Here is a 19,138-nt window from a genome sequence, read left to right on the forward strand (position 1 = left end):
TGATTTCTCATACCAAGTGTGTAAATATGAAACCGGGATTTGCCCATAGATGCCCTAGCTGTCAATGTAGTTACCATCAAACTGCATCATTGGTGCCATTTTCTTTCTTTGACAGCTGACAATGATTTTCAACTCACAAAAATACAAGTTTCATACAACAGCATAGTTTTAAATAGCGTTGAACATACTGAGTTTTGCACTTACAAACTACGATTTGTGGACAGCACTGATTTTCTGTTACCATTTAAAGAAAACTGCTGCAGAATCACATCGAATGCTTGTCAAAGCTTACACTGAGCATGCTTTTGGTAAATAAACAGTACTTTGAGTGGTTTAAAAAATTCAAAAGTGGTGATTTTGATGTAAGAAACGAAGAATGTGGAAGACCATCGAAAAATTTTGAAGACAGCGAATTGCAAGCATTGTTGAATAAGGATAACACTCAAATCCAACAACTCATGGTTCAATTAAATATAATATGAGAAGCCATCTCCATTAGTTTGAAATCCATGGGAAAGTTCCAGAAGATGGGAAAATAGGTTCCCACAGGAACTGAATGAAAGACAGCAAGAAAAATGAAAAACTACTTGCGAAATGCTGCTTGCCAGGTACAAAAGAAAGTCATTTCTCCATTGAATTGTGACAGATGATGAAACGTGGATATATTCTCAGAATCCTAAGCGTAAAAGATCATCGGTAACTCCAGGTAAACCATCATGATTTCAAGGTCAAAATCACTATGGAAAGAAGACAATACTCTGTGTTTGGTAGGATCACATGGGTGTGATCTAATATGGGCTGCTAAAACCTGGCAAAACCATTAATACTGAATGCTACTGACAACAAATCATTGATCTGAATCAAGCATTGTGTAAAAAACGACTAGAATATCAAAAAAGGCAACAAAGTGATTTTGCTTCATGATAATGCACCATCACACACAGCAAAGCTGTAAAACGATTGAGGTGTTCAGTTGGGAAATATTTTTGCGTGCGGCTTACTCACCAGACTTGGCTCTGTCCAACTACTATTTATTTGCATCTATGGGACATGCACTTGCTGAGCAGTGCTTCACTTCTTATGAAAATGGCTCAATGACTGGTTTGCCTAAAAAGAGCAACAGTTTTTTTGGCGTGGCATTCATAAATTGTCAGAGAGATGGGAAAAATGTTTAGCTACTGATGGACAATATTTCAAATAAAATATTTTTTATCATTTTCAAATAATAAACGTGTATTCTCTAAACAAAAATTCCGGTTTCATATTTACACACCTGGTACTCTCAAAAAGGTTATTTGAAAAAAAAAATTAACCTTAATAAAACAAAACTTCTACATTAAAAGGAACTTTTTCTTTTTATTAATTAAATTTGACAGAATATCATTATATCAGTTTATAATATGAAAATATTATATTTTTTATACCAAATATAGTTTTTTTATGAATTTTAAATCTAGGGACTTATGTTTCTTTATCAGCTTTGTAACAAGAAATAAGAGTTCCTAGACAGGCATCCTTAACAAATTAAAACTACAAAATACAGAGTGAAAAAAAGAGATCTAGAATAAGGAAAGTACTAGGGATTAGGAGGGAATATATGCTTATCGAGGAACTGCAACACGAGACAAAACAATCCCAGCTTATAGGTAGCTCCATGGTCCCCCTCCAAATAGCAGAAGCCCACTCAACCCACAATTTCAAGACTGGGCACTTTTACTTTGGAAGGAAGTAATACTATATTACTGATCAATGTTTTGTATTAACCAATTTAAATATACGTTTCAACAAAAATTGCAAGTTATGTAGAAAGGGTAACTTCAGGTTTTTTAACTACCTGGTGTTTTATAGAAGATGGAGACTATTCAGTCATATTGCTGCAATAGAAACAAACTTGATATAACTATATTTGTTCCAATAGTACTGCATTATAATGATAATGAATAGAATATTATTTTTAGTAAATATTTCTTAAGATTAAAAAATAATTAATTAAATCGATAATTTTTTTTTTATTCACTTGAAGAAAAATGATGGAATCTTAAAAACTGAAGGGTTTTCAAAATTCCAAAAAAAAAAGATTCATCAATTTTTTCATAACAGGTGAATAGTAGTTACAATTAATTTTACATATCACGCAATTGTTATAATATATACATATAGATCTTTTTATCTATTTACAAAATTCAATCAAATTATAATACTATATATATATAAATCATTTATATATTCAAAAAATATTGTTTATATTACCATTTTGTGTATATATATATATATATACTAATTATTTTAAACACAAAAATTTAATTCTAAAAAATAATTTATAAACTAAATAAAATTATCAGTATTTATTAATTAAAACTAATTAATCTACACAACACTTTGTTTAAAAATCTATAATAAAATTTATAATAATAAATAATATCATCTGAAGTTGTATTAAGTTTTATACAAAATAATTTAGTAATAATAATTATTATTATTACAGTTTTACATGCACATCTTTTTTCTTTCTTTTAATTTATAACAGTTTATTGTAATCTTGATTTTGAGATATAAAGAGGAGGCCATTTTACAACATTTATTTATTTTTAAATATATATTATGTGTTTTTATAACAGTAATAAAAAATAAGATTATTTTTTCCCAATAATTCTCAATATTATTTTTTACTACAAATACATTTTTCAGTTTTAACTAACATTTACACATACACAAAATATATAATATAATATATACACTAATTGCTCTATATTGAAATAAATATAATATTAATACATTATTCATACATATTATAACACCACAAATATTTATTTATTAATCAAAACTACCCTTTTAACTATTATAATTTAAAAAAATTAATCTTTTTTCCACAAATATTGATTAAAATTGATGAATATATTAAAATTATTTTCACAAGAAAATAAATTACTAACATTGTGCAATACAATTAAGCATATAAACAAAAAGTATTTGTTTACACAAACTATTATTGACAATGGAAAAAATGGATTTAAGATCCACACATGCAAGTAAAAACTTGCTAATCTGTACTGGTATGAGCTAGTTTGAAATCTCAAAAAAGTAACCAATAATAATTTATAAACAATCCTTTGCAATTGCTATATAAGCAAGTCTAATTATAGAAACCAGTTTTGACATACTAACTAGTTTTCAGAATCTAGCACATAATGATAACCAATGGATAAGATATTAAACAATTTGATTCTTTAACAAACTATATGTATGTTTAAACCACTATCTTTAAACATACTACCCCTTAATCTAGTAGTATTTTATAAGTTTTAACAAGATGTCTACAGGTTATGAAGACTTATCTGATTACTATATTATACCTCCAACTGGGAAAGAAGCACACTTGAGTAGATAAATTATTCCAATGTATGAAATACCTTTGAGGTGTTCCAGTGGACCCACTAAATTGTGAAGAATTAAATTTAAGTTTTTTATTAGCATTCATTTATTCCTATTAAACTGAGTTCATTACTGATCAACAAATCTCATGTACATATTTTTTAATTAATACGTCAAGAATTTTCTGACAGTTTATTCTTAAGACTGGAATACACTACTAGATCTACCTACAAATCAAGACGTAGTACAGTTTGTCAATGTTTTCTTTTCTTTTTTATTATAACAACAGGATATCTCTGTATCTTATTTGTTTATTTAACATTTGAAAATTGCATTTTTTAGAAAAAGCATTTTGGTACCTTGGCTAAAGCTCAAAACCAATCATTATTAATTCTGTTTTTTTCAAGTAATAAACTATCTTAATTATTTGTATGGTGTCAAGTTATTTAAGATGAGTTTTACACAGTAATTGTTAACATACTTTGTAAACATATGAAAATGACGCTATAAACAAATAGTTATAAAAAAATAATGAAAAGTTATTTTTATGCAACTTTGTAGAGTTTTTGTAAAAATACATCATTTTTTCCACTTGTGGAAAAAATGTATTTTTTGAAAAAATATCTAGTTTTTCATCAATATTTTATTTTTAATCTTATCAAAAAATAAATACCACCAGTAGAAATAAGACAATTTTGCATAAAAAAAGCATATACCCTTTTCTACAAGCAAAAATTAAGAAATTATGGATAAATTATTAATTTATCCATTTAGTTTTACTGTATTCAAGGTACCCAATTTCCATTCTATTCTACCACAGCGTGATTTAGGTACTTACTGTAAAATTTGCTAACGCCCTTAGTTTTGCTTATAGAAAAATATATCAAAGAAGTTTTTATGCAAAATTTCCTCAGCTATCCATCGATGCCTTTTATTTTTACATGCAATAAAAATAAAGCCACTATTGACAAAAAACTAAAAAATTTTCCTCAATTTGTAAATAAACAAATTAAATAGTTATTTGCTCATGTCCACCAGGGTACACTTTATTTTACATACTTTTCTGAACCCATCTCAATAATTTATTTGCTGTAGTGAATTCTTTTGAGGTTAAGGACTTTTTGAGTCTTTGTTGATTCAGCTAAATGCCTATAACTTAAGAAAGATATTTTATAAATACCATTAGTACAAAGTTATTTACTTGATAAGAATAAAAATTAATAAACTGATATTAATAAGTTAAGTAATTTTACTGAAATGCACCTCTTTTTAAAGCATCTTCCATTATTATAAAGCTTTATTAAAAGAGGAATTCAAAGTAGGAAAATCCACTTTATTTTTTGTTGTTTCATGACTCTAGATAACTTTGATAAAAGGCATTATAGATGACAAAAAAGATTTAACAGAAGAAAACCCATAATGCTCATCTCATTATCTTTTGGAATGATATTAACATATTTCAGTAAAGCTAACTGTTATTTCAAATATGATAACTTGAAGATAATTTTTAATTAAATTACAAATAGTGTGGAAGAATGTTGAATGATAACAAATAAGTTTTTATATTTAAATAAAATTTATTTATAGACACTTAGAGAAGACTTTTTCTTTTTTTTTACAAAGAATTATAATTATTTAATTTTACAAAGAATTTATCAAACAGATGAAAACAAATACTTCTAAGAGAGAAATCCTGAAGAATTTTGTTTTTAGGGTTAGTTTTAATTCTAATACTTACAGGAAGAATCTTAAATGAAAAATGAAATTCTATAAGATTTTAAATATTTAACATACTTTTACAACTTCCAGAATTTATTCTGTAAACTGGAAAATTTGGCACGTACATAAATATATTCATAGGTAAACCAATAAACTAAGTAATTCTTAAGAAAATTAATCACCAATTAGTATTTAAAAGAAAATAGACATAATTTATCAATTATATATCATTTTTTTAATCAAGTGATTTTGTAATAAATATAGATCTTAATAACAAGAAAATACAACTGACAGAAAATAAAAATAATTATGAGACTATGTTATAACTGTATGGTAAATCTCAACTGCAACTTTTGTTAAATACAGAAGTATGATGAGAATTATAAATTACATTATTGTTTGAATATCTAATATTTGAAGAGAATAAAGTAATAATATTTTATTAAATCATAGATGAAAAAATATAGCATGTAAAATATTAAACAAAATAGGTTATGTGCACGCATGTACGCAGCTGTAAAATAATTACAATTTTACAGGCATACAGAATAACAAACTTCTTTCAAACTTTAAATCAAAAAGAAAAATAGTGCTTTTAGTTATATGATAAAAGAATAAAATAGATTACACAGCAAAATATAATAAATACATTACACAACAAAACATTTGTACTGCTATCTTTCTAAATATGTAGCAAAGACATTTTTTTGTAGTATTTTGCACAATTCCATTTTAGTTTCAAAAATAACAACTAATTTTTTTATTAAATATAAAAATTTTTATCAAACTATATTTTAATATCTTTAATTTCAATAAATAACTGAAATGGCACAATAATTTGCATAAATAAATCACAGTATATCCTAAATTAAACTATTACAGTACTATAAAATTTGATACATTTAATTTTTTTTCCAATTAATCTTTTTATTCTATTTAGAAAAAAAACTTGCCAAAAATAAAATTTACTGTTATGTATTTAAAATCAATCAGTGGTCATTTTATGCCAATTAAAAAAATGTTAAAATTTTTAAATAGTGACTACTTGTATTTGGGAATGTTACTTTGTGAAACTAAAATAATATAATTTACTAATTTTTATGTTTATCGGTTAATATACTTATTAAAAAATGCATTGAAAAATTGTTTTTTTTTTTATGTTCATAAGAATGGTCACAATTCAAGAATGTCAGTACTAAAGCTCAAAAACTATACATTTTTAAGTATCTATATATTTTTACATTAAACATGAGTGTACACTATAATTACATTCTCAGCTTACTTCAGATATTAGTATATAAATATTATAATAGGTTTCACTCATTTTTAGTGTTAAAACTGTAAAAGTATAAACAAACTGCCAAATATATAGCCTTTTTTCATTCTTATTCAGCCATTTCTACCAGATACTAAACATTATTCTTTTAACAATTTTACCTTCAACAATGTTGGTAACATTAATCATGTTACCAGTGGGCTTATTTAAATACTTAATTAGTTATGTTAATTGTTTAAAGCTGCCTGCATAGCATCAAAAATCCTCCTTTTTGAAAGTGGGCCCAGAGGCCCTAATCTTCAGATAGGAATTTCAGCTATTATTCATATTGCATCCATCAGACACGAAACAGAGTCCTTGAGTAAGTACATGAACAGTCCCAAATTGCAAGGATGTACTAGTTCTTCAGGTCTCAAAATCCTTAGCATGAAGAACCTACCATGGCAGATCGGTGCCAACAGAAAATGGGAAAGGAACCAAGCATAATAAAAGTAAGGTTTGATGAGAAAGGGATATACTCACCTAAACAATTAACTGTCTTTTTTAGGGTTCATAAATGTTTCTTATTTGACATACTCAAATATAAAAAAAAAATACCAAACATTTACAATTATAAAAAAAATTTACAATTAATTGTTTATAAATAATTTAATTATAATAATTAACAATCATAAAAAAAATATAAAAATGAATTTTAAGTAAACCTAACTGATAATGGTAGGAGATAATAAGTTAATAAACATCTAAAAGAAGAAAGAGGGAAAGAAGGAAGATACTTAAGTAATAATGAAAAAAAAGATAGTCGACTGATGCAAATAATATCTCACTTTACCTTTCTCTTATAAATCATAATGAAATTGTTAAATTTCACTATGAACACTGCAATCAGTCTATTTATACATTCATCTGTATACATATAAGTAGTATTTTCTTAAAAGTAGAAGAGTTTCGATAATTAAGTTTCAATTAATCATCTTGTCCTGATCAGATAATACAATATTCTGTTTTTCAGAACTCATTTCTCTCTGTATAGTTTTCTCTTAAAATTTCTCTTGAATTAAGTGAAATTAGAAATGTCAATGCACATCTGACTAAAAATCTGAAGAGGTAATAACCATTGGAGCTGTTGCTTTCATATGTAACTTAGGAAGGTGGTGATTCAAACTGTAGAGATGTCCTAAAATTCTGCTTTTTGTTTTAGTTGATATGTTAATTGAAATTGATCATGTCAAATGAGTTACGCTAGTGAAAATATTAAAAGGCCAAAGAGTAAATTAGAAAGATAATTAGAGAATTATAAGTGAATTAGAAAACAGCTATGAATGTACAGGTAAACAAACCGAGTGGCTTAATCCAGGAAAAGGAGTAAGGTAAGCGTGCTGTTCTTGAAGATGAAGAGATCTTTTTTAAAATGCTCTAAAAGAGGATGTAGGATCAGCAAATGACAATGAAAGGAAAATCAATTTTATAACGTTCATAGATAGTATTTTTAGAAATAAAGCACATTCAACATAATTTCAAAATCTGAAGGTACAATGAGAGAATAAAATACAAAAATGAATGTTAAGTAAACTTACCTGATAATGGTAGGAGACAATAAGCTAATAAACATTTAAAAGAAGAAAGAGGGAAAGAAGGAAGATACTCAAGTAATAATGAAAAAAAAAATACTCAGCCTGATGGGAAATCATATCTCATTTTACCTTTCTGTTACAAATCATAATGAAGTTGTTAAATTTCACGTTTGATAAATGCAAAGTGTAAAAATAATTAAAAAGATAAGTAAATAAAATATGATAAGTAGATCAGTGGTCGCATATATTTATTTAGATGCTAATGTTATTTAATTTGATGTTAAGAGTAAAAACATGGAAGTAAAGATTAATATTATATACATAAAAAATAATTAAAGATGGAAAATTGAAAATCTTTTTTAATTTCCATTTTTCTTAAGTTTTTCTGGATCGAGTCAGAAGTTTTAGCTAAATGTCTCACTTGATCCCAATCTGCAACAGATCCCAAACAGCTCAGTATGGAAATGAACCTATCCATTTTTTAATGATGGTATTGTTGTACTTTAATCATAGATTGTCTTCTATTTTGTTTTAATAATCAAGAGATGTTATTCTGTACCATATATATTATAAATTTATTAATTTTTTTGAAATTTATGTCATCATATGATGTATAATGATAAGAAGCAAAATGTTAGTTAAATATATTTCAGCAAGAATTCCAATAATTAAATGATAATATAGAAGAAAATATAACATTTATTTACATTTAATTTATTAATTAAAAAAAAAAAAAATATATAGTAATATAATACGCATGCTAACAATATACATAGACTTATAAATATTTGTAAAAATTGAATTATAATGCTCATTACAAAAACTTTTAACACAAACAACAGACCTATGTACAATAATCACGGGATAATTTACTGAACAGTGTGAAAAGCAAAGCATACAAAAATATATGGTATCACAAAATAATAACATTTAATTTTGATATATATTATTTATTATAAAAACATAAAAAATAACTAATTCAAAAAAAAAATTATTTTTTTTAAAGATTATTTTACAAGTTTTTAAATGACTTTCCAAAATGAAATAGATGAAGTTCTACTTGTAAAATAAAAGTAACAATTCTGCTTTTTTATATTAATTGATAATGCAAATATTAAAGATTATGTACAATTATTCATAAACATTTTTTTTAATTTAATTATTTTAATAAAAATATAGGCATTTAATCTTTTTTTTAAAAAAAACCTACAAAGATTATAGTAAATTTTATTGATTTTAAGTGAGGACTGTTCTTAACTTTGTACATAAAAATTTATTTAGGACCCCCTGCAAATTATATATAGCCTTGACAAGTAATAGATGGTTTATTAATTTACTTTAGTTTTTATTAATTTAGAAATGGTAGATCTCAAGCAGCATCAAAAGCATTAAAATTTGGTGATGCATACAAAAATACATTACAAAATACGTAAAATGATGGGACAAGTTATTAGAGATTATTGTCCAGACTGTACTCAGTGTTATCAGCAGTTCAAACACATGTTCATAATGACCATATTAAAAAATCTTTAAGATTAATTGATAACATTCATCTAGATAGCATAAATCAGTGAGCTTGAAAAATTTGCACAATTGTTTTATTTCTGTGAACTGTGATATCAAGTACAGACAGGAAAATCTGATATGCATCATACTGTAATGTTCATCATTCAATTAATTACCCAGGATCAAAACGATGTTTTAATATATCATGAATTATTAGATAGAATAAAAGATGAGTAGTTTTTAAAATAAACTAGTAATGAATGAGACATGGAACGACAAATGATGAGTGTTTATAAGTACAAAAGATTAATTCAGTCAGGATAACAGATTGGAAAATCTTCAACATAAAACATAAATCAAGCATATATTTAGGTTGAATTTCAGTTACTTTTTTGGTGATTACTCTTAAATTTTTACTAAAAAAAATTTTGTTTGAATTTAAAAACATTAATCATCAGTGGCATTCACAAAAATCAAAAGAAAAAATAATCAAAAACAAGCATATAATTTTAGGAAGAAAGCATCTGATATGCGGAATGACAAGTCACAGTTCCTTTACCATGACAATGCTCCTACACTTGCAGTGCTGCTAATTTTTGACAAAAAATGACATGTGCAAACCCAATTTTTGTCCTCCATCAATCAGGTTCCTGAATATTTATTTTATTTCAGAACTTAAAAACCACATTTAAAGGGCAACAAAAAAATTTAATGAAATACATATGCAAAGTTAAGAGCAGTTTTAAAAAATGTGTATTTTATGATTGCTTCCAGAAGAGAAAGTATCACGAAAAGTGTATCAATCTAGAAGAGGATGCTGCAAGGATGATAAGGCTCCAAAATTGTATATTGGCCACAAAAGACAAGTCCAAGAAACATTTGGGTAGCAATAAAACAGTAGTATATTTACAATAAAGAAAAATAAACAATCAAAGACTGATTAAAAAAACATTGTTAATGTGAATGTCAAGAGATAACACATTGAATATGCATTACTTAAAGAAAAAAAATTATGTTTCACTTTACTGAAATTGTATTAAAATTATAAACCATATTTAAAAAAGGATTTAAAAGAATAGTAATCGGGAGTCTTAGTAATATAGAAAAACAGTATCCCTTATAATCTGATGTACTAGAATACCTAAAATACATCTTTCAAAATAAAAGAAAAAAATCAAAATTACATATTAATGAACAATATAAAGTTTAAAAATCAATCCCTATAAATGAATCATAAGTTGAACAACATTACATGAAAATTCACTAGGACCATATAAGATGATATTACGATTTGCAATGTTATTCATTAGAAAAATAAAAATTAACCGGGATTCCGGACAAAAAAATGATCCCTTTAACATATAATGAATAATTTTTCTAAAACAGGACATGTAAAGGAAAAATAGAATAGCTAAAGCAGTAATAAATAAATCATTTATTTGATAAGTGAACTAATGTGACACCACGTAAACATTTTCCCTCTTGACCAATGACTGCATACTAATAGCGTTTAGTAAATGATCAGTTGTCAATGCTTTTCTAAATTAAACAGAAAAAAGCTACTGGTCAACAAAAAGAAAAAAAAGAATATATATAAATAAAACATCATTTGAAAAAAAAAACAGGGAGTTATTTATAATATATAGATATGATCACAAATAGAAAATTGAATAATTGGCAAGGTGTAGTCTCAAAATATATTTAACTTCTATTAATAGAAAAAACAATAAAAACTAAAAAGAACTTGTGCAATAAATATAAGAGAAAAATAACATGATTTAATTGTAATCAATACATGATATAACAAATACATTAATTAAAACATAGTATGTAAAATAAATTATAGTAATAGAGGGCTTTAAATAAAAAAAACCCAAAACATGAAATGAAAATATTTTAAATACTGCAATAAATGGGTTACACCATTGTATATTGTATATTTCTAATTTCATACTGCAGTCTATCATACCATAGCTTGATTCATAACATACTAAATAATAATAATAATAATATTTGGGTTTGTACATCTATAACTCTTTCTTACGATGACCATCGCATTACATTCTATACTATATATACGTATGTACAAAAATACATACACATAGATGACACGAGGTGCTCTTTAATTAAAACTACAATAATTGCCTGCAACTGTTCTGTTATCATCAACAAATGCAAATACAATATACATGTACAGACCAATTAATAATAACATAATATTCATATAACATATAATTAATTAATCAATAATTATAATAAACAACACTCTTAAAATAATAATAATAATAATAATAATAATAATGGTGGCACTATATATGAACTCTAATATGATTTAACAGGTCAGTACGATCAGAGAACATTTCACTACACATCTCACAAGCCAATAAGTCAGTAGTAATAATTTCTGTTTTTACCATACAATCGGCGACAGGTTCCAACTTTACATTGACACCTAAATTAGGAACAATAGAGCATTCAACTCTCTCTTCTATGCAGTTGACATTGACTGGTATATTTTCTTGTTCAATATTAGGTTCAATTTTTCTTGTAAATGAATTTTCATCAACATCATCAATTTTAGATCTGGAACTGCTATCTTTTCTAGATGAATTCTTACGACCTCTTTGTTTCTTATTAGATTTATTTTTACCACCAGGAAACATAGCCGGCTCTAGTTTAGTTCCTGTTTTCAAATTATGATAATTAACATTCTTTGTGCGTGGCCTGTTACGTGAATCAGCACCATTTACGATTGTTTCAACGGCCAGTTCGGTCTCATCATTAGCATATACATTTTTTGTCCTCGGTCTTCCTGGTGAAGTATCATAATTACTTGGTGGTGACAACGATGATTTATCTTCATCTGGTCTAGATACAACATACTTTGATGCATAACTCGTGCTGTTCATTAATTTAGCTGCTTTAGCTCGTTTCTCATTACGGGCTAATTTTTGATTTGCTGCTTTCAGTTTACTTTTCCTAGCAACCTTTTCTAATCTAATTTTTTTCTGCTCTTCTTCATTTACAATAGAGTTAATATTTTCTACAGCAGATTCAGATAACTTTAAAACACTATCATAATCATCTCTGGATTCATATTTTGTTTTTCTCTTATTATAAATTTTTTTCTTATCGATCTGTGAATCACTCGTATCAGAAAAATAATCAGCATCTTGTTCTTGATCCTGTTCATCCTGTAATAATAAATTGGTAGTATCATGTGGAGGTAATTTACGTCTTCTTTTATATTTGCGGGGTCCCACAGTAGGCAAACGATGTTTTGCTGTATTCTCATCGCTATGCTGTACTAAATGTAAACATAATTCACTAGATGAACCAAATAGGTAACCACACACTTTACATTCATAACATGAGTTCACCTTTGAATCAGATCCTGAATGATGTGCACGTATGTGTTCTCGTAGCACAACCTGCAACAACAGACAAACAAATAAATACCAAAACCGTAAAAATAAACAGACCTTAACAAAGATTAACAAATACTAATTAAACCTTCAATGTTAAAATACTGTCTTAATACTCGAAGATAGTTCAGCATGTATGGATGAATATCAAACACCCGACATTCTTCTACAGAACTTAATTATCTCCAGGTATGCAACATAGGGTGATTGCTTTTAAAGGTTATTTTTTGAGGACAGCATTTATTTTTATCACCTGTATTTGCAAACATTATCCACAAAGCATTAGGCCTAATCCATGAAAAGATATCCGTGAACAGGTCTGAACATTTCAATACATAAAGAATACAGAAAAGTAAGTCAGATTTGAAAGTTTCAGTCTTCATTAAAAGACAAGTTGTAGAGTGTTCTACCAAATTTCATTAGATTCTCAATTTAATAGCAGCTATGCATCCTCTAGGATTCTGCATTAATGACAGAAAAAAAATCTTAATAAAATAAATCTAATTGATATTGATTGAATAGCTGAAGATAATGGTATCACATTTGCTGAGTACATTAAACTGTATCCACCAGTTGTGTTGCAAATAATCTACAATTAAAAACAAATAAGAAAGAATTAAAACATACATTTTATTGATAAATAAAAAGTAAATAAATTTTTTTTATAAATATATGAACAAGATAATAATTGTAATATATCTTTGTAAATGCCTCTTTTACTGGCCAAGAAATTATTTTTAAACTTTAGTGTGTATAACCCTCAACATACTGATTTTTCACCAATTAGCTCTGGTTTGATTTTACCGAAACTCTAGTTTTGCAATCTTATAATAAAAACTATGCTATATTATACATAAATAAATTACACTGGTCAACAAAATTTAATTTTTTGTTTGTTTAATGAGAGTGAATGGCTGGTTCTTATATTATTATTTATGCCGATTTAATATATGTTGAATAAATTTTTTCTATCAGGCTCAGTTTTTTGTAATTGAAATTTCTTTTGAAACAAAAAATGTATGGTGAACGTAATATGACAATACATTACGTGCACTTTGTACTCACCTAAAATCTACTTCTTTTGGTTTTTCTAGTAATTTGCTGTAGGTAGATCCCTCTTCAGATTCTAGCAGTAATCGGCTAACATTTTTGGGTTCCATTTTCCCTGGTATTGGGTTTCCATTGTAGATATATTCTGATGAAAGCATTCATACATTCATCACTGATAGTGTCGAGATTGTTAGGTAAAATTCCAAATGTGAATATAAAAAATGGATTTTGAGTGACATTTTATACCAAAGTTCTTTGCAGTTTTGAAGGAGTTCATTCACAAGTTCTCTGTAGTTACTGGCCTTATGGTTTCCATGGTCATTGTTTACCACATTTTGAAATAACTTCCATGGTCAACAAAATATACCTTCCTTTATTTTAGCATTGCTTATATTTTGGATTTGTTTTTTAGAAACTGAAAACCTGCACCATTGCTTTAATCAAAATTTTTGAATAAATCTAGCTTAATGTGTAGTGGTGAAAGATAAAGTTTTTCTGGTTTTACTAATGCCCGACTAACAACATTCTTCTCTCTTACAGTCAGTACCTCTCTATTTGGTCACTGCTCTTTTAGATAATGGTTTTTCCTATTCCTGCTGTCCCACTTGCACAAAAAGTAATAGAACTTAGTACATCCAAGTTGCAGTTCAAGTAAAAGCACTATTACTTTCAGATCGCCACAAATATGCCATAAATATTTCTCGAATTGAATCCTACTCGGTACAAGTTTCATATTTTCATAAAGATTCATTCATCTGAACAGCGTACGTTAATGGTGTTGATGGGTATTTATTTCCAATATGAAGTAGAACAGCTTTCAAACTAAGCTTTGATGAGTAAATAAAGTCACCATTCATCAGGATGATGCATATGTCTCAAAGCTTCCAGTAAAGAGTCCACATCATTACAGTATACTAAGTTTTTGTACTGAGAAGAAATGTTCAAATTCTGACTGTCTGTCACAGAAAGCAGTTACTTATTTTGGTGTTTGGTTGTAAAAGATGCCATCCTTTCAGCTTAATGCCAATATTTCTGCTTGATTCTTTGATAAATTTAGATCACGAACCAGATCATTTAATTATAATTAATTAATTAAGTGGAGTTCGGTGTGTCTATTTTCTAAAGAGTCTGGATCTCTTTCTTCACTGGCTGATAAGTTAGCACAAGATTGACATTCTCATCTTCATTTAAGTTCCATGTTTCTGGTGGTACTGGAAGCCCTTAGCTATGTAGCACTGGCCGCATGGCACAGGGAATATTAGGGTATTTAACAGTACATTTAATTTTAGCTGTTATCCTAGATATCTTTATTACAACAAATAACAGTCTGTGGTGTGATTCTTCGGTTCTCTCAAAACCACTGAAATTGCAAATGGTATATGACGAGATCCAGTTAGCCAACCAGTCAACAATGTTAACACAGGAGGCACAGCAGATAAGAGGAGCCCAAGATTTGTCCTGATCACCTAATTGACATCCAAAATACAGTTCAAATGACTTTTTTATCAGTGGAGTTATATTTCTTTTCTGAGACTTGTCAATGTTACCTCACCACAGATGTAGCAGAAATTGTTTGTATGATTAATGCAAATGAAAGGCATTGTTAATACATTACAATAACTAATATTGTTTAAAAAGAAACATTTTATAAACACACTAATTTAATAAACATACACTCACTTTACTGAACAACATATACCCGTAAATATGAAAGCCAGCTACAAAACGAAATGTTACACACACAAGAACTCGCACTTGAATAAGAATTAAAAAATATTTCTCGTCAGCACAAAAAATTATAAGTAAATATAATAATGACAGAAATGATAATGAGTGGATGATATGTTTACAGTAAGATGAAAATAGGAAGAACGAGTCACATTCTTGTTCATTTACTTAGTGTGTAAATAATAAAAATGATGAATAATTTCTAACAAATCAATGTGACAATAATTAAGGGACTGTAATAAATAAACAAAAGCTTTTCTTTTTTTTAGTTGATAAATAATACGAGGGTTATTTTTTTTCAAGGTCCGATCGGTCACGAAATTAAAACCACAGTGAAAATAAAAAATTTGTTATTTGTAACAAGTACTTACATAGTTACACTATTTCTCTACATACTCACCACTCCGATTTAGACATTTGTCGTAGTGTGGTACCAACTTTCCAATACCCTCGTCATAGAATGAAGTCGCCTGTGTTTTCAGCCATATTTCTACGCTGGTCTGCAGCTCGATGTATGTTGCCCAAAATGAGAACCTCCTGCCAGCGTTTCATGTGAGCAAAGAGGTGAAAATCGGATGGAGCCAAGTCCGGACTGTATGGTGGGTAATCAAACACTACCTAACGAAAACGCTGCAGGAGTTTCTTTGTTACAGCTGCAGTGTGCAGCCGAGCATTGTCATGGAGAAAGACAATGCCTGATGACAACATTCCTCTTTGCTTATTCTGAATTGCCCTTCATAGACGTTGAAGAGTCACGCAGTATAAGGCTGCAGTGATGGTCGTGCCACGTTCCATGAATTCCAACAAGAGAACTCCATTCCGGTCCCAGAACACATTAGCCATACACTTTCTGTTGGAGAAGGTTCGCTTGAACTTCTTTGGTTTACTGGGAGAATGAGAATGCATCCTCTGCCCATCCCCTGTGGCAATTTTGTTCAAAAAATCTTCTCCTTCAATGTGGTAGCACTGGAGAAACGTTAGGGAGGCGTCCATTCTCATTGATTTGTGATGGTTGGACAGCATCTTGGGAACCCATCTTGCACACACTTTGCGGTACTGAAGTCTCTCACTCACAATGGTGTAGAGACCTTGAAATTTCAGGAAACAAATCACTCAATACAGAAACTGTGAATTACGATTTTCTCAAAATGCCTCATCCACTTGCTCAACGAGATCATCGGTTGACACTCGCTTCCTTCTCTGACCGCCTGCATCATGAACATCTGTATGTCCTGCTTTAAAGTTCCTGCACCATTGTCGCACTTTGCTGTCATTCATTGAAGTTTCACCGTACACATTACTTATTCATCAATGAATTATTTCAGCTGCATTACACCCCTCAGCCTAAAGAAATCGAATTACCGCACGCACTTCACATTTGGCGGGAGATGCTATTGTTGTAGACATGTTTACGTGCTAGCTGCGTGTTCAGAACTAAACGAAGTTATGCGGCGTGATTGAAGGCCATACTAAACGCTGCGAAACACACATGTGCAAAGGTTCATCCGATTTTTGCGCAGGTTTTTATTTCGCGACCGATCAGACCAGACCTTGAAAAAAATAACCCTCGTATAATTAAATACGTTCACAAAATGTAATTCTTATGGATTTCATGCATGATACTACCTGAAAATAAGAATGGTAGTTACAAAAAAGCTAAGCGTGATAGAAGAATTCTGATTTCATATTTGAAATCAGCATGAAAAATACTATAAGAATCAGTTATGCACTCTCATTTAACAAAATCATTGTTGATCAGTGTTATTTTACTTTAACTATGCAGAATGCTACATAATTAAAAAAAGTTGAAATAGTTCATGACTACTACAATAAAATGAATAAATAAATATTCTTGAACCACTCTAAATCCTAAATTTACTGTAAGAATATAGTATGTATTCTTGAGAGTGAATTGTATAAATTCTCACCAAACAGAAGATACTACTAAGTTAAAAATAAAAACAACTTTCCTTTTGTCATAATATTTTAAATTTGCTAATTACCAGTTACGGAAATTGACATTCTGCTTCTTAAGTAGCTAATGTTTAAAATAAGCTGTAGTATTAGAATGACACTGGAACTTTTCCTTAATTTAATAAAATTAAATCAATTTTTAAAAATATAGAAAAACTGGCAGTACAGTGGTTGTGTTTTGTAGTGTAAAACATGTAAAACTAAAACAATGTACATTAAAACTTAAAATAAATAATATTGAACATACCCGTTGGTTGAATGCTTTGGGACAGACAGGACACACATAGGGTTTTTCACCAGTGTGAATGCGTTCATGTTTCCGTAGAGTGCCTCCATCTGCAAATGCCTTCCAACAAAACCTGCAACCATATGGTCGCTCTCCTGTATGGATACGCACATGGATTTGTTGTGATGAACGTGAGCCAAATGTTTTACCACAATCGTGGCATGGAAATGATCGGATAGGCTGATTGCTATTCGCATTATTATGACTATGGCGATGGCTCATGAGTGCTCGCCCATCTGGGAACTCTTCTCCACAATCTGAACAATTAACAGCTTTGTCTCTATGTGACATCATATGTCTGAAATAAATAAAAATTGGATTTAATAAAAAATATTAACATTTATCAAAAATAATATATAAAAAAAGCAATTTATATTATAGAACTATATTTTCTAATCAAATATTAATGTTTACGTTACTAAAAATATTATTTAAAAATCAGGTGAGTTGTATTAAAGTAATTAGAAAACCAAGATGTATTCAAATGAAAATACTAAATTATTCAACTAAATTACCAGCTTATAATAGTATTACTGTTTCCTGTTTTTGAATAAAGATATGCAGATAATTAATACAAAATCATTTCTCACTTTCAAATACTAAAAAAAAAAGTATTCCACAACTTCCTGTTTCTATTTATGACATAATGAAGGAAGTACATGCAAGAGCAGTTGTTTCTTTATTGGGGACAAGATGGATGGCCATTTACCTGTAGGGCTAAGAATAGTCCTGAGACTATTCCATTAGAAAAAATTCCACACCTTGAGGTGTTTATGAAAAAAACTAAAACCAAACTAGCACCTAGTGTGCTATCAGGTAATCCCTACAAAGTCTAAAATTTAATAAAGTTCTATTCCACAATCAAAATTCAAGCTGTAGAAAGGAATCAGCTAATCCAGTGGTTCTCAAACTTTTTCTATTCTAAGCACCCTTGCTGAATCCAGATTTTCCCAAAATCCTATGTCAAATTCTAACATGTACATTTAGCAAAATAGTCAATAATTATTTTGCAAGGATTAAGTAAAAATAAATAAAATACAATTTAAGTCATTAAAAAAAAAGTTATTGAACAAATATTATCATACTGATTTGAAAATGGAAATAAAATAATGAAAATTGTATAATATTTTGCAACGCCCCTTTAAGGATGTTATGACTCTCTAGGGTGCCAAGTCATACACTTTGAGAACCACTGGGCTAGCCTTTGTTGCTGATTTACTGAGAATAT

At 28.4% G+C, this 19,138-nt stretch overlaps 1 protein-coding gene across 4 annotated transcripts in view; it reads right to left on the reverse strand.

Moving 5' to 3' along the window:
- Nucleotides 1-9,045: 9,045 nt before the first annotated feature.
- LOC142323795 (uncharacterized) overlaps nt 9,046-19,138 on the reverse strand; it is a 45,907-nt gene continuing 35,814 nt past the window's right edge. For all 4 annotated transcript variants that reach the window (XM_075364012.1, XM_075364015.1, XM_075364014.1 and 1 more), the window contains 2 exons: nt 17,872-18,208; nt 9,046-12,878 (listed from right to left, as the gene is read on the reverse strand). In XM_075364012.1, coding sequence (XP_075220127.1) covers nt 11,757-12,878; nt 17,872-18,208 — 1,459 coding nt within the window. In that variant the 3' untranslated portion in view covers nt 9,046-11,756. The remainder of the gene's footprint in view (nt 12,879-17,871; nt 18,209-19,138) is intronic.

This window comes from Lycorma delicatula, chromosome 4 (assembly GCF_047948215.1).
Source record: "Lycorma delicatula isolate Av1 chromosome 4, ASM4794821v1, whole genome shotgun sequence".
In the NCBI taxonomy this organism is placed as follows: Eukaryota; Metazoa; Arthropoda; class Insecta; order Hemiptera; family Fulgoridae; genus Lycorma; species Lycorma delicatula.